At 38.4% G+C, this 12,622-nt stretch overlaps 1 protein-coding gene across 1 annotated transcript in view; it reads right to left on the bottom strand.

Annotated features, from left to right (window-relative positions):
- PKHD1L1 (PKHD1 like 1) overlaps positions 1-12,622 on the bottom strand; it is a 153,143-nt gene that overhangs the window by 60,086 nt on the left and 80,435 nt on the right. The window contains exons 43-49 of the mRNA XM_059042747.2: positions 12,133-12,289; positions 10,800-10,879; positions 10,198-10,327; positions 8,835-8,964; positions 4,767-5,008; positions 3,541-3,677; positions 489-1,518 (exon numbers count right to left, since the gene is read on the bottom strand). Of these exons, the coding sequence (XP_058898730.1) occupies positions 489-1,518; positions 3,541-3,677; positions 4,767-5,008; positions 8,835-8,964; positions 10,198-10,327; positions 10,800-10,879; positions 12,133-12,289 (1,906 nt within the window). The remainder of the gene's footprint in view (positions 1-488; positions 1,519-3,540; positions 3,678-4,766; positions 5,009-8,834; positions 8,965-10,197; positions 10,328-10,799; positions 10,880-12,132; positions 12,290-12,622) is intronic.

Raw genomic sequence — 12,622 nt, 5'->3', positions numbered from 1 at the left:
TGACTTATTACTTCCCTCTAAGGTACTTGAGCAGGATACATCCAGTCTGTTGCTTATGTAAATAAACCTGGAATTTATACATTTATTGGGCATGACTGGCTGGAGAATCTGGGTAGTCATGTAGGCAGTTTCCTCTGCGTAATTAACTGAGTACAAAATGGAGGTATTCTCAAATGAAATGGCTTCCTTTCATGATCAATATTCCACAAATGTTGTTCAAAATTTGCTGTTAATTCAAAACCAAGGTGCAAATGCAGGAGAAAAGGGACATATTTGGAGGCTGCATCTGATAGTTTGAGACTTTGCTAGAAAAGGATATCTCATCTATGCCTAGTGTTGACCTATATCCTTAAGTCATTAGGAAAGTTTGGTACCAGTTAATATCTGTGATTCATCTGAGTCTGCTTTGACAATTCAACTCTCTGTGTTAACACAAACAAAAAGTATATTTCCAAAGTATTTTATCAGAAATTAAAACATCACATTACCTGTAAGTGAACCGTCAACATCAATCAGTACCACTTCATGTTCCCATCGAAAGCTAGCCTTGTTTGTTGTGTGAGAATACTGGATGTCATTGAATTTTGCACTCCAGCCTCCACATCTTTCATTACAAACGCCAGTGATGGATGTCACTCCCAAAGCTGCACAGTTGGGACGGTCAAAGTTCATGAAGTGTACGGAAGATACAGTCAACCCTTCACTAAATGGGAGAACCAGGCCTTTCATTGTGCAAAATCCAGACCCCATTCCCAGTTCATCAACATGACCAACTATTTTGGCATTTTTAATCACTGCTCCAATGGTTTCACCCCATCCTCCAACATAAGGAGCCAGGATCCTCTTCGTTTCAATTCCAGCCTCAAAATTATTGACCATTACGAAGTTATGAAACTGAAGTGCACCTCCATTGACCCATTCAGCTCCTTTTTGACAATTCCAAGTAGTGAGTGAATTAAATATTGCAGGCTCTGGCACTGTAGAAGTACAAGATCCTGTCTGCATGGGGAAATATTCTTCAAATATCCACAATCCAAACCAACCTTGAGAATGAACAGTGTTATTAAAGAATTCTCCAAGAGGAACTCTTTTTTGGCAAATGTTTCGGTCATAGGATGGCCCATCCGGGTGGTTGTTCATTCGGTACCAAAAGCCAAAGTGAGTGCCACCAGCAGCTGCATTGTGTCGTATGGTGTTGTTTGGATTGGTTACCCAAAATGCAGCTGGAGTCACGTCGTCATTTAGAAGACTAGTACTTTGCTGTACAAATACTGCCAAGTTATATTGCAGGATATTGCCATGTTCAATACCATCTTCTATAAAAAATGCTCCCCCCCTGATATCATATATAATATTCCTCTCAACCAGAAGGTGATGTGTGTTATGGATAGTAACAGCTCTGTTATAGGTCTGGTGAATTGCACAGCCTCTTACATAAGATTTAAACTGTAAATCTCCAAGCAGGTGCCAATGTATTGGATATCGCCCCAACCGGAATGCCTGGCCAGCATGGAATATCTGTGAAGCCCAGAAATTACAGCTATTTAGTGATACACACAGACTCAGAGTTTGCCTGGCATACTTTCTTGTTTCAAAATAATATCCACTTTTCCATTAATTATTATTAATGCATTTATATCTCCCATATCATTCCTGTTTATCATTTTAAAATGTTATCTGGCCCCCAACCCACCTTGTTTTATTCAATCTATAAGAGCCCATACTTGTTATCAAATGAATGAATGAACAAAAACCATTTTCAACTCTTCTGCTTTTCACCTTGCTGTTATGAAACTTTCGTGTTCAGCAAAATACCTCGTAAAAGAATTCTTTTTCTCCTTCACTTTGATTTTTTTTTAATAATAAGAAACATTTCTTGAATGTTTACCATGTGCCAGATATTCTGCTAAATGTCTTATATGCATGGTCACAGTCTTTACCACAATCTTAGGAAGTAGCCACTTATCATAAGCTTCATTTTACAGATGAAGAAAGTGAAATTTAGCGTATCTTGTTCATGGTCACAAAGTTTCATTTAAACTCACTGGTCTAATTATAGAGTTGGTGCTCTTATTAACCACTCTGCTATATTTTCAATAGGTCTACGATCTAATAAGCTAATACAGAAGATGCCTCTGTGCGTGCGTGTGTGTGTGTGTGTGTGTGTGTGTGCGTGTGTGTAATATGATCTCATAAGGTTTGGAAATAAATGGTAGGGCATCTATTTATTTTCATTCTTCATCCAAAAATAAAAATTAACTATTAATAATATTTACTATACAGATCGACACTGGCAACCTCACTCACTCCATATCCAGATGTCACATGTGTGTAACATAACCTAGGAGAAGGGTTTCTTTTTTACAATACGCAGTCATTGACTCTGCCACCCTCCCTGCAGTTGAGTGAGGTGTTCCAAATTTAATGGATTCATGGATTTTACTATCCTTCCTTCCACCCTTCCTCCGTTCCTTCGTTTTACTGAATACTTGATAGAAACTGTGCTAAACCCAGGTAATATAGGCTGAACATGAATAAATACAGAGGAGCTCCTGATCTCTTGGGCATAAGCTGCATATTTATTCTTTTATTTATATAGTTGTTCAATTAATAGTCAATTGAGAATCTGCTATAGGCTAAGTACTGTTCCAGCAACAGAGGAATCAGCAGAAAACCAGAAGGACAAAAATATCCGAACTAACTGAGTTTATGTTCTAGAGGAAGAGATAAAAAACAAATTAAAAATATATCAGGAGTTAAGAGTTCATAAAGAAAAACAGGTGTTTGGGCAGCTATTTCAAATAAAAGTGGTGAGGAACAGCCTCTCTGAAGAGATAACATTTGAGAAGAGACCTGACTGAAATGAGTGTGAACCATTTAAGTACCTGGTGGAGGAGCATTCCAAGCAGAACGAAGAGCAAGTGCAAAGAACCTGAGACAGGAATGTGCCTGACGTGGGCAAGGGACACAGGGAGGTCTATGTGGCCGGCGTGGCAGGAGCCAAGGGTAGATCACACAAGATGGAGGCCAGCAGGGGGTCAGATCGTTTGGATCCTTTGGAAAAGGCTTGGACTTTTTGTTTTAGGTGTAATAGGAAGCCACTGAAGAGCTCTGAACAGTGTGTAGCAAGATCTGATTCACATTTTAAAAATTGTACTTTGGCTGTGGTGTGGAGACTTCACTGCAGAAAGGTTGAAAGCAGGAAGACGAGTTAGGAGAAAAGCAGGGTAGACCAGGTGAGAGGAGATGGTGGCTTGGGTTAGGGACCAGGTGGAAAAGATAGAAAAACAGTACATTCAGGATACAGTATTTTGTGGGCAGAGTGGATAGACCTTGTTAATGAATTTGATGTGGGGTGTGATAAAAACAGAGAAACAAAAATTTGGCATGATTATGTGAGTGAACAATTGGATGTATTAAAATCATCTGTTTATGTCTCCTCTACCAGATTATAAGTAGCATCTGGCAAAAAGCAGGTGCTCAATTCACATTCATTGTATGGAAAACTTTGGACAAAGCGCTAACAATAATGCCTCTTACCTCTACGTATTCTATTCTTCCTGTTACCATGTTAGCACCAGGTATCGGAGCATGAAACATAATGCATCCACCAAACTGGTCACTTCCTATTTCTTCTCCAAACCTTCCTTGGAGACATGTCTGTGTAGCAAATTCACCTTTAAAAATATTTTTTTAAGATATCATAAAGAAAACCCGTGTCAAAATCCTCTAATTATATAAAGACTGTTTCTCATACCTAATTATATCTTTTTATTCACATATAATTTTAATCTCACCCTGGAACATAATTATTTGTGTTCACATTATCTCCTCCTCTGCATAGTAAGGAAGGTAAGTGTCTTGTCTTGTTCACCTTTGCAACCCCTAAAGTACTCAGGTATTTTGTTTTATTATCGCTGAATTTATTTTCCCCAAGATTTGGGATTAACATAGCTAATACGATTTTACACTGGTACAAGATTAGAACACGCATTATCTCACTTAATTCTTACGACTATAGTAGGTTGGCAGAACAGGAAGTATTTTTATTTTAAACAGGATGAAACTAGGTTTCACAATGGACATTGTGAGACCACGCAGATGAAATGGAATCAGAACGCAGGTCTTTTGACATTGATCAGTAAGCTTTGTCATATGCTTCCCATCGAAGAAAAGGCTGTATCTAAGCTGTATCAGCTATTATTCAGGTACTTATGGGATTGTAATGGTAATGGTGATTACATAAAATATTTAAAAGAGACTTGTGAAATGCACTGTGCTTCTTAACTACACACATACATTTATATGGTTATACACAGTTTTATAAATACGTATATATATAATATATATGAGAACTGTGGTAAGTTAATTATAGCCACGGAACCAGTTCTAACTATTGACACCTGAGAAGAAGAGACACATGTCACTTCAGGACCAAAGCAACAAACTGCTGGTGCTTAACTCTCCAGCCTGCTCATCCCCTGTCTCAGAGGTCATGGAAACCCATGTGGAGATTAAGTCTCCATCAGCCTAGACCCTGGAAAATAACAGCGAGCAGAGCCCCCACCGTTGACCCATATTGGACACTTGTAGCATCAATGAGAAATAAACCTTTATCATTTTTAATCACCAAAATTTAGGGCTTATTTATTGCTAGAGCATAAGGAAGTCCATTAGTTCTCAACAGGGGCTGATTTTGCATACAGGGAATATTTTTGCAGTGTCTATAAACATTTTAGGCGACACACTAAGGCTGCTAAAACTACCTGTGTCAAATCCATCAGGGCATGCTGGAATTTTGTTATTCCACTCCACATTGTCAGATCCTCTTATTAAAATGTTTCTTGTAAGAATTCCAATTTCTGCCCTTGCTTCAAACAGAGTTCCATCAGGGAGGGTGACAGTGATTCCTAAGTGTGTGTAATTCAGCGGATTAATTAGCGTTATGTTCCTGCCACCAGCAGATACAGATGCAATGGTCCTTTTTTCATTCTCTTGTTGGCTGTGTCTGTAAAAATTTGAACCAAAAACTCTCAAAATTAATATAAATTAACATAACAGTGTTTTGCTGTATTTGTTTTATGCTATTCTGAACACTCATCTGTAAAACAGGAAAACTTTTTATGTCATACAATATTCTGAAGAGGAATTTGAAGACGGTATTTTACTCTTTCTTAGAGTAACTGAATAAATTTTACAGATGCATTTCAATTAAATAAATATTTTCCAAGTGCTATACTTGTTCACAGAACTGGACTAATTCTATTAAGTATTCAAAAGAACTATTCATTTATAACTTGGAGGGTCTCACTCAGTGGTTCTCAACCAGGGATGCTTTCATCCCTCCAGGGGACATTTGGTAATGCCTGGACACATTTTCAGTTGTCACAGCTTGTTGGGGGTGCTATGTTGCTACTAGAAGGTAGTGGCCGAGGATGTACCCAAACATCCTATGATACACAACAAAGAATTATCTGGTCCAAAATGTCAATAGTACTGAGACTGAGAAACCCTTACAGAGGGAATCCATTGGAGGTTCCTGAGCAGGGAAAAGAAACGACTGAGGTGAGCTCAGGAGTTCTCATTTCTACCCATTCCTTCAACACATACCAAGTTCCAGCAAAAGGACTGGCCAAATCTATAACATACACATTCATGTACTGAGTCTTTCCAGCAAAGACTTATTGAGTGTCCACCCTGTTTTCTAGGCACAGAGCTAAGAACTGGGGATACCAAGCAGAAAGTGCCCCTGACTCCAGAGAGACATGTGTTTCTATGGCTGATTGTGTATTATCTACTAAAGCGTGATTGGTGCTGTTGACAGAGGTGCCCTTAGAGGAGTTACCTCTGTATCTTCCTGACATTCCTTTTTGATTCCTCTCTCCCTTGGCAAATCTTCCTCCTCTAACTACCAGTTTAAATAACAATGTCGCATGTGAAACACGTCGAAGGGCACCTCTCTCACCCTTCCCAACTCTTCTTCTGGATTCCCAGTAAGCTCTGCGCGATGCCCCATCAGCACTCACAGTCACCACACTGCAGTCCTACCACCCATTTACTTCTCTGTCCTTCCCATACCTGTCTGCTCCTCTAGGTAAGACACCCGTTAAATCATTCTGTATGCTGAGCACTTGGTCCAGTACGTGTCACAATTCAATCACAGTTTTTCACTGACTGAATAAATCAATGCAGAATGAATTCCTGAGGTAAGAAGGTAGAGGAATGGAGCCCAAATAGGAAGATGATGGAATATTCCAGGGTGAGGGGCTGAGAGTCTAAATTAAACTGAGTGCATGGAAAGCTGGTGGGAGAGGCATTTCAAGGGAAGGATCAAAAGAACCTGGTGATGTGCAGGAAGCAAAGAATGATGATAGTCAGAAGGTCACTAGGAAAATTTTTATGAGGATCAAAATTAGATGGTAGGATTTAAAGGGAAAAAATGGATAGCAAGAATGAAATGCAAGAAATGGGCATAATATTGAAGCAGTTCAATAATTTACAGACAGAAAGAGAGAGAGAGAGAGAGAGAGAGAGAGAGAGAGAGAGAGAGAGAGAGAGAGAGAGAAGCTAGAAGAGACAGGAGACCAAAGTTATTATTATTTTTTTTCAAGATGGTGGGTGGATGGGGAAACCCATAATTCCAAAAGACCCAGGGAAGGAATTATAGGGAGAGAGGGAAGGGAGAGGTGAAGATTAAGGATGCTTGAGATAGGGTGTATCAATAGTACAAGATCCCTCAGGTGATTTGGACTGGCCTCTCCTGAATTCTCTTGAATTCAGATGAACAGAGATTTCTTTAGAAAAGAAGGTTCCAGGGACTTCTCTTATGGTGCAGTGGTTAAGAATCTGCCTGCCAATGCATGGGACATGGGTTCAATCCCTGGTCTGGGAAGATCCCACATGGTGTGGAGCAACTAAGCCCGTGCACCTCAACTACTGAGCCTGAGCTCTAGAGCCTGTGAGCCACAACTACTGAGCCCACGTGCCACAACTACTGAAGCCCGTGGTGCCTAGAGCCCGTGCTCCACAACAAGAGAAGCCACCGCAATGAGAAGCCCGTGCACCGCAATGAAGAGTAGCCCCCCTCACTGCAACTAGAGAAAGCCTGCACGCAGCAACGAAGACCCAACGCAGCCAAAAAAGCAAAAACAAAACAAAAAAAACAAAAGAAGGTTCTAAAAAGGATTTTTATATGTTATATGCACCTAAATGCACCTTTTCTTCCTTTGTAATAATATCTAACACTTCTCTAGCACTAACTTTGAGTCAAGTTCTGCTCTGTTTTACACATATTAACTCACTGAGTCCTTACAGTAATTCTGAGATACATACTAACAGCATTCCAATTTTAGAGAAGCACAGAGAGGTGAAATAACATGACCTCAGGCCTAGTAAGTGGTATAGCCGGGGGTTGGACCCAAGCAGATTGACTTTAAAAGTAGTACTCTTAACCACCTGCGTTACGAACTCTGAAATAGGATTTATGAATTAAATAGTGAACAATGAGTTAGATTTGGTGGGAAACTCTTTAATTCTTGTTTCTGAAAATGAAATATCCCTAAACTAAATTCTAAACTTACTCTTTTATTTTATCCAGAAAATCTATAAATGAAGACTGTCTATTATATTTGTAAGTCCTGTCATTTTGCTGCTTTTTAATTTTGCCATTATGCAATTCCAAGGGCAGAGGAAAAAAGGGCGCTTATAAAGCTAAGTATATATTTAACTCTTCCTAACGTCTGCAAGTCTACCTTTAACTTGGAAAATGACAAACTCAAAATGCCACCTTGAATTCTAATTCTATATTGAGTCACGACCTTAACATAATTTAGCTGTTTCTTTTTTTTTTTTTTTTTTTTGTGGTACGTGGGCCTCTCACCGCTGTGGCCTCTCCCCCGTTGCGGAGCACAGACTCCGGACGCGCAGGCCCAGCGGCCACGGCTCACGGGCCCAGCCGCTCCGCGGCACGTGGGATCCCCCCGGACCGGGGCACGAACCCGCGCCCCCTGCCTCGGCAGGCGGACTCTCAACCACTGCGCCACCAGGGAAGCCCCAATTTAGCTGTTTCTTGTCATAAATTACTATTTGTTCCCTGATCAGCATCAACTATATCCAATTTTGCTATTACTTATAATTTGAACAACATAGCAAAAATAAGGCTCCTCTTGCTTCCTCTCCCCACCAGTATTCTTGGTGTAGCTGTATCAGTTTTGTTCTTTTAATTTCTTATTTGCTAAAATATATAATTAAATAAATTAAGGGTCATAAGCAGCCTCGATTGTAAAATGTCAGATATGTAAAAGGTCACGTTAATCATCACTCATACTATAATTTCCTCCCTTTTATTCCATCATTACTAACAATTTTGCTCCATGGGAGCCACTGCCAAGACTGTAAGATATGAAAGAGTTCACTAGCTTCTTTCAAATGTGTCATTTGGTGGGCCCCACACAAAGAAGCTCATTTACATCTTTGCATGCATTGATGTACTTAGCTAAAGCTCTCACTCAGAGGTTTTCAACTGACTTTTAATAGCAGAATGCTTTTGTCAAACGAAATCTTACATGGGAACCTAACCATGAAAATGACTAAAATCTTTTATTAGTATGTATTTATACTTTTTCTCATGGTAAATTCAGTCAATGACTCAACACACTGGGGGTTAACCCAATGTCAGTCTTTGTCAAATACATATTTGGCTGTTCATGCTTCTTTATTCTAGGTTTCAAATTTAAATTAAATAGTTGTGGACCTTCTGAATCATCCCTTGTTTACATAGTTTAAAAAAAATCTCTCTTCTAAATCAAAATTAGTGGGTCCAGAAGACATCATACCTGTGTCCTGTGCTTGCAATTACAATCTCATCTCCTGGTTTCCACGTTACTGCTTCCTGTAAAATCAAAGTCCTTTCCCCTTCCTTTGCAGTATGAGCCAAACGAGTCCAAATCACAGGAAGAGGCAGACCTGGAGCCAACATACAAACCGAGAATTTCCTCAGATGTGTCTTCCTGGATATTAAGAGTTTCATGCATTTTAGTCTTTTCCTGGATTGAATCAGTTTTGAGAAAGTTCATTTTACCTTAGCATCTTATATCTTTCTCAAAAAAGAAACATTTAGAGTGCTTGCTTTATAAAAGTAATAATCAGGTTTGTAATAACATGTACAGGTCTATAAGTTTTTAAAAAAATCCTTCTGCAATGACATATCCCATTTATGATAATCTTCTTTATATGAACTCAAATTGTGTGATACTACTGATAAAATGGGCAGAGGCCTATTATCTTTGTCATTGTTGATAGGAATTGCTTAAATTGATAATCTGGAGACAAATGAAATGTATAAATTTCTGAAAATTCTATTAGTGTATATATTTAGCATAATGTAGGACATTTATGATCATAATGGGGTATCATGTTTATATATTCTAAACTTATAAAAAAGGTACATTATTGCAATATAGAAGACTTCATATAAAACGGATTCACACCATGCTTCCTTTAAATAATGCTACACTGATACCTCAAACATGATCATAATCATTTTTATTTGCTGATAATTTTCCACAGTATATACAGTTATAGAACAGTGCAAATATAAATTTATAGTTATATTTTAGAAAGAGCCCATTTTAAAATACAAATATAAGAAGTTATAGGGGCTTCCCTGGTGGCGCAGTGGTTGAGAGTCCGCCTGCCAATGCAGGGGACACGGGTTCGTGCCCCGGTCCGGGAGGATCCCACATGCTGCGGAGCGGCTGGGCCCGTAAGCCATGGCCGCTGAGCCTGCGCGTCCGGAGCCTGTGCTCCGCAACGGGAGAGGCCACAACAGTGAGAGGCCCGCGTACCGCAAAGAAAAAAAAAAAAAAGTTATAATTTCTGCTTCTAGACTTAATGCCTTTTTGTTTAGATAGATGAATAAAGAAAACAATCAGTATGAACTGTTTTAAGTGCTAAATTAGGCAAAGGATGTGATGGAAGGGCTTCCTAGGAGTGACCTTGGTTGTGAGTCTTGGTGGTCTGTAGGGGTTGACCTAACCTGGAAAAAGGAGGGAAGAGATAAAGAGGGGTAAAGAGGGAACACGTAAAGACACGAAAAGTTTAGCAAGGTTTCATTTAAAGAGAATTATCAGGAGGATTATCTCTGGCTTCCTGGCTAGTCTCTCCTGGACCAGTTCCTTGAGTCCTTTCGGCCCGTACCATGCAGATCCAGGATTCCCTCCCGCACAGCCAGTGTCTTGGCGCCATATACCGGGAGCTCAGGAGATCGCAGGTGCCCATGCAAGGTAATGACCGCCTTGTGTTGAAATGGGGAGGCTTCCGTCCCAATCTGCAAGGGATTTCACAAGCATCATTCAGAAAGTAAAACGCATTATCCACAACTCTAATCATTCAAAAGCAAATTTGTCTCTTTTCTCCCCTCTCTTTTGAGAATCAACTGTTCCATTCTCAGTATCTTTCCTCCAAAAGATAAACCTTACATTTTCCAGTCAGCCAAATATACTATGCCAGACCTTTGGAAAGTATACTGATTGACTTTAGCCACATCTCAGAGCTAATTTTTTTTTCTGCTCTATTTAAAATTCTGCTCTTTGAAAATATGCTCTATCTTCCCATTAAAAGCACAAAAATATTCTAGGGAACTTTTAAAATCCAGAAAAAAGATTTTATGCTAAGAACAGAGACCTACACAAAGATAAACTAGTGAGAGTTTAGCATAATTAACTGTCCATTTTACACATAATATTTTAAAAAGAAATGGAGAGGTTAGCAATGAATACAGATCAAGTTCTCTCGTATACCTGAAGAATGCCTCCATCTGTAATTAGAATATTTTCTGCCTGAAGTTCAATGTCAGCTTCATCAAATATTAGAGTTCCACCTAAAAGCCATACAATTTTGAAATATATCACAAGGAATATTCTTATTAAAAGCTATTTATTAAATTATACACTAAAATTTCGTTTCTTATTCCTATCTGCTGTCACTATGCATGTCACTTTACTTCAGCTCTTTGGCAACATGAAGTATAAAAACTTCAGACAAGACCCAGGGAGCTGCTAGAAAATCAAACCCCAGGGCCGATTATTCCCCCTTGATCATTTGTTATTTTAAATGCTATTAAATAGTGCAGCTACATGAATTCTAGTTCTACAAACACAGGACCTCAAAATATAAATTAAGAACAAAAAATTAAAATAAAAGAAAAACACTTTTTATAAACTATTGTAATGCCAACACTAGGTCTGAACTTTTATCCACTAATTTGCACTAGCAACAGCTATAGCCTGATTAGCATTATTAAAGAATGTGCTGAGAAACATTTTTTAAGAGACTGATGTAAATTTGCGGACAGTGAAACTTTACCTGTCCAAAGGTTCAATAGTTAATAACTTCAAATAACTAAAACACTGCTATTGTCCCAGAAGTTAAAACAAAAACAAAATGCAAAGACCTATGAACAGCTAAAACCATTATGGCAAAGTTTATATACTAAAGCCTCCAGTGTTTTACTCTCACCAATTGTTTCTTTTACACACAATTGTCACAGTTCTGTTATTTATCTTGCTGTATTAAAATTAGGATATTAAGAAGCAGAGAGAACTTCGGGTAACAGTTGAAAGCAGGTTCACAGGCAAAGGTTAAATCACAACCTGGCATCCAAGAGGAGTCAGGGGGGTCGTTTAGTATAGAATTTAACAAATCTCTATGATTTTCATAACCCCTAGGACCCACTATACTAGTGTTTTTCTAAATGAGAAATACCTTTTTACTGTTGTAATCCACTCCATGTGCACTGGCGTATACACACACACACACACACACACACACACAGAGTTATTGAAATAAAAGTTGCATGAAACACTTGACTTTAAAAGACGCTTACCCATATAAAAGATGCAGTACACTCAGATATTTCCTATTCTATTTCATTAAAAGATTCTGGTTGCAACGCAGTAAAAAATTTCATAACCACAAATGGATTATAATACTCAATGTAAAGAACTCAGTACTACACTCTGTATTCAAAACATGATACAACTATGGATGTTCATAATCATGAATTTTGATTAAATTAACTTCACAGAACCATTTCACAGGCAGAGTCTAATAAACAGATTTTCAGAAATTTACCCTGAATAAGCAACATTTTCAGGATAGGGGTATTTTGATCCAGCAAAATTGTCTGTCCTTTTGTAATAACAACTAGTGAGCCTTCCTCTGGGGGCGATGCTCCTCCCCACGAGAAGTTGGAGGACCAAGCATCCACATATAGGAAGTCAGCATTATCCTGTAATAGAACATGAGAGACGTTTAAATTGAGAGGTTTTATCACAATTCTTCATTTAATTCCTCAAAATGAAGAAATCTAAAACAATGAACATTTTCATTAAGTATAACCTACTTTAAATATGTTACAGCTGCCTGTTGATTAATTTCACAATAAAAAACTAAAAAAGCTATTACCAATTACCCTGCAACCCAGCATAATTAGATATCTGAAATAATAAAAATTTTAGTAACAAGCAAAAAAACCCCTACTTTAAATGTATTATAGTCACATCTTAGTTATTTTTTGGAGACATTAACAAAGTAAAAAGTCCACTAATGGGACTTCTCTGGT

Source organism: Kogia breviceps, chromosome 17 (genome assembly GCF_026419965.1).
Source record: "Kogia breviceps isolate mKogBre1 chromosome 17, mKogBre1 haplotype 1, whole genome shotgun sequence".
Classification (NCBI taxonomy): Eukaryota; Metazoa; Chordata; class Mammalia; order Artiodactyla; family Physeteridae; genus Kogia; species Kogia breviceps.
Note: the sequence above shows the minus strand (reverse complement) of the source record. Positions and strands in the feature narration are given on the sequence as shown.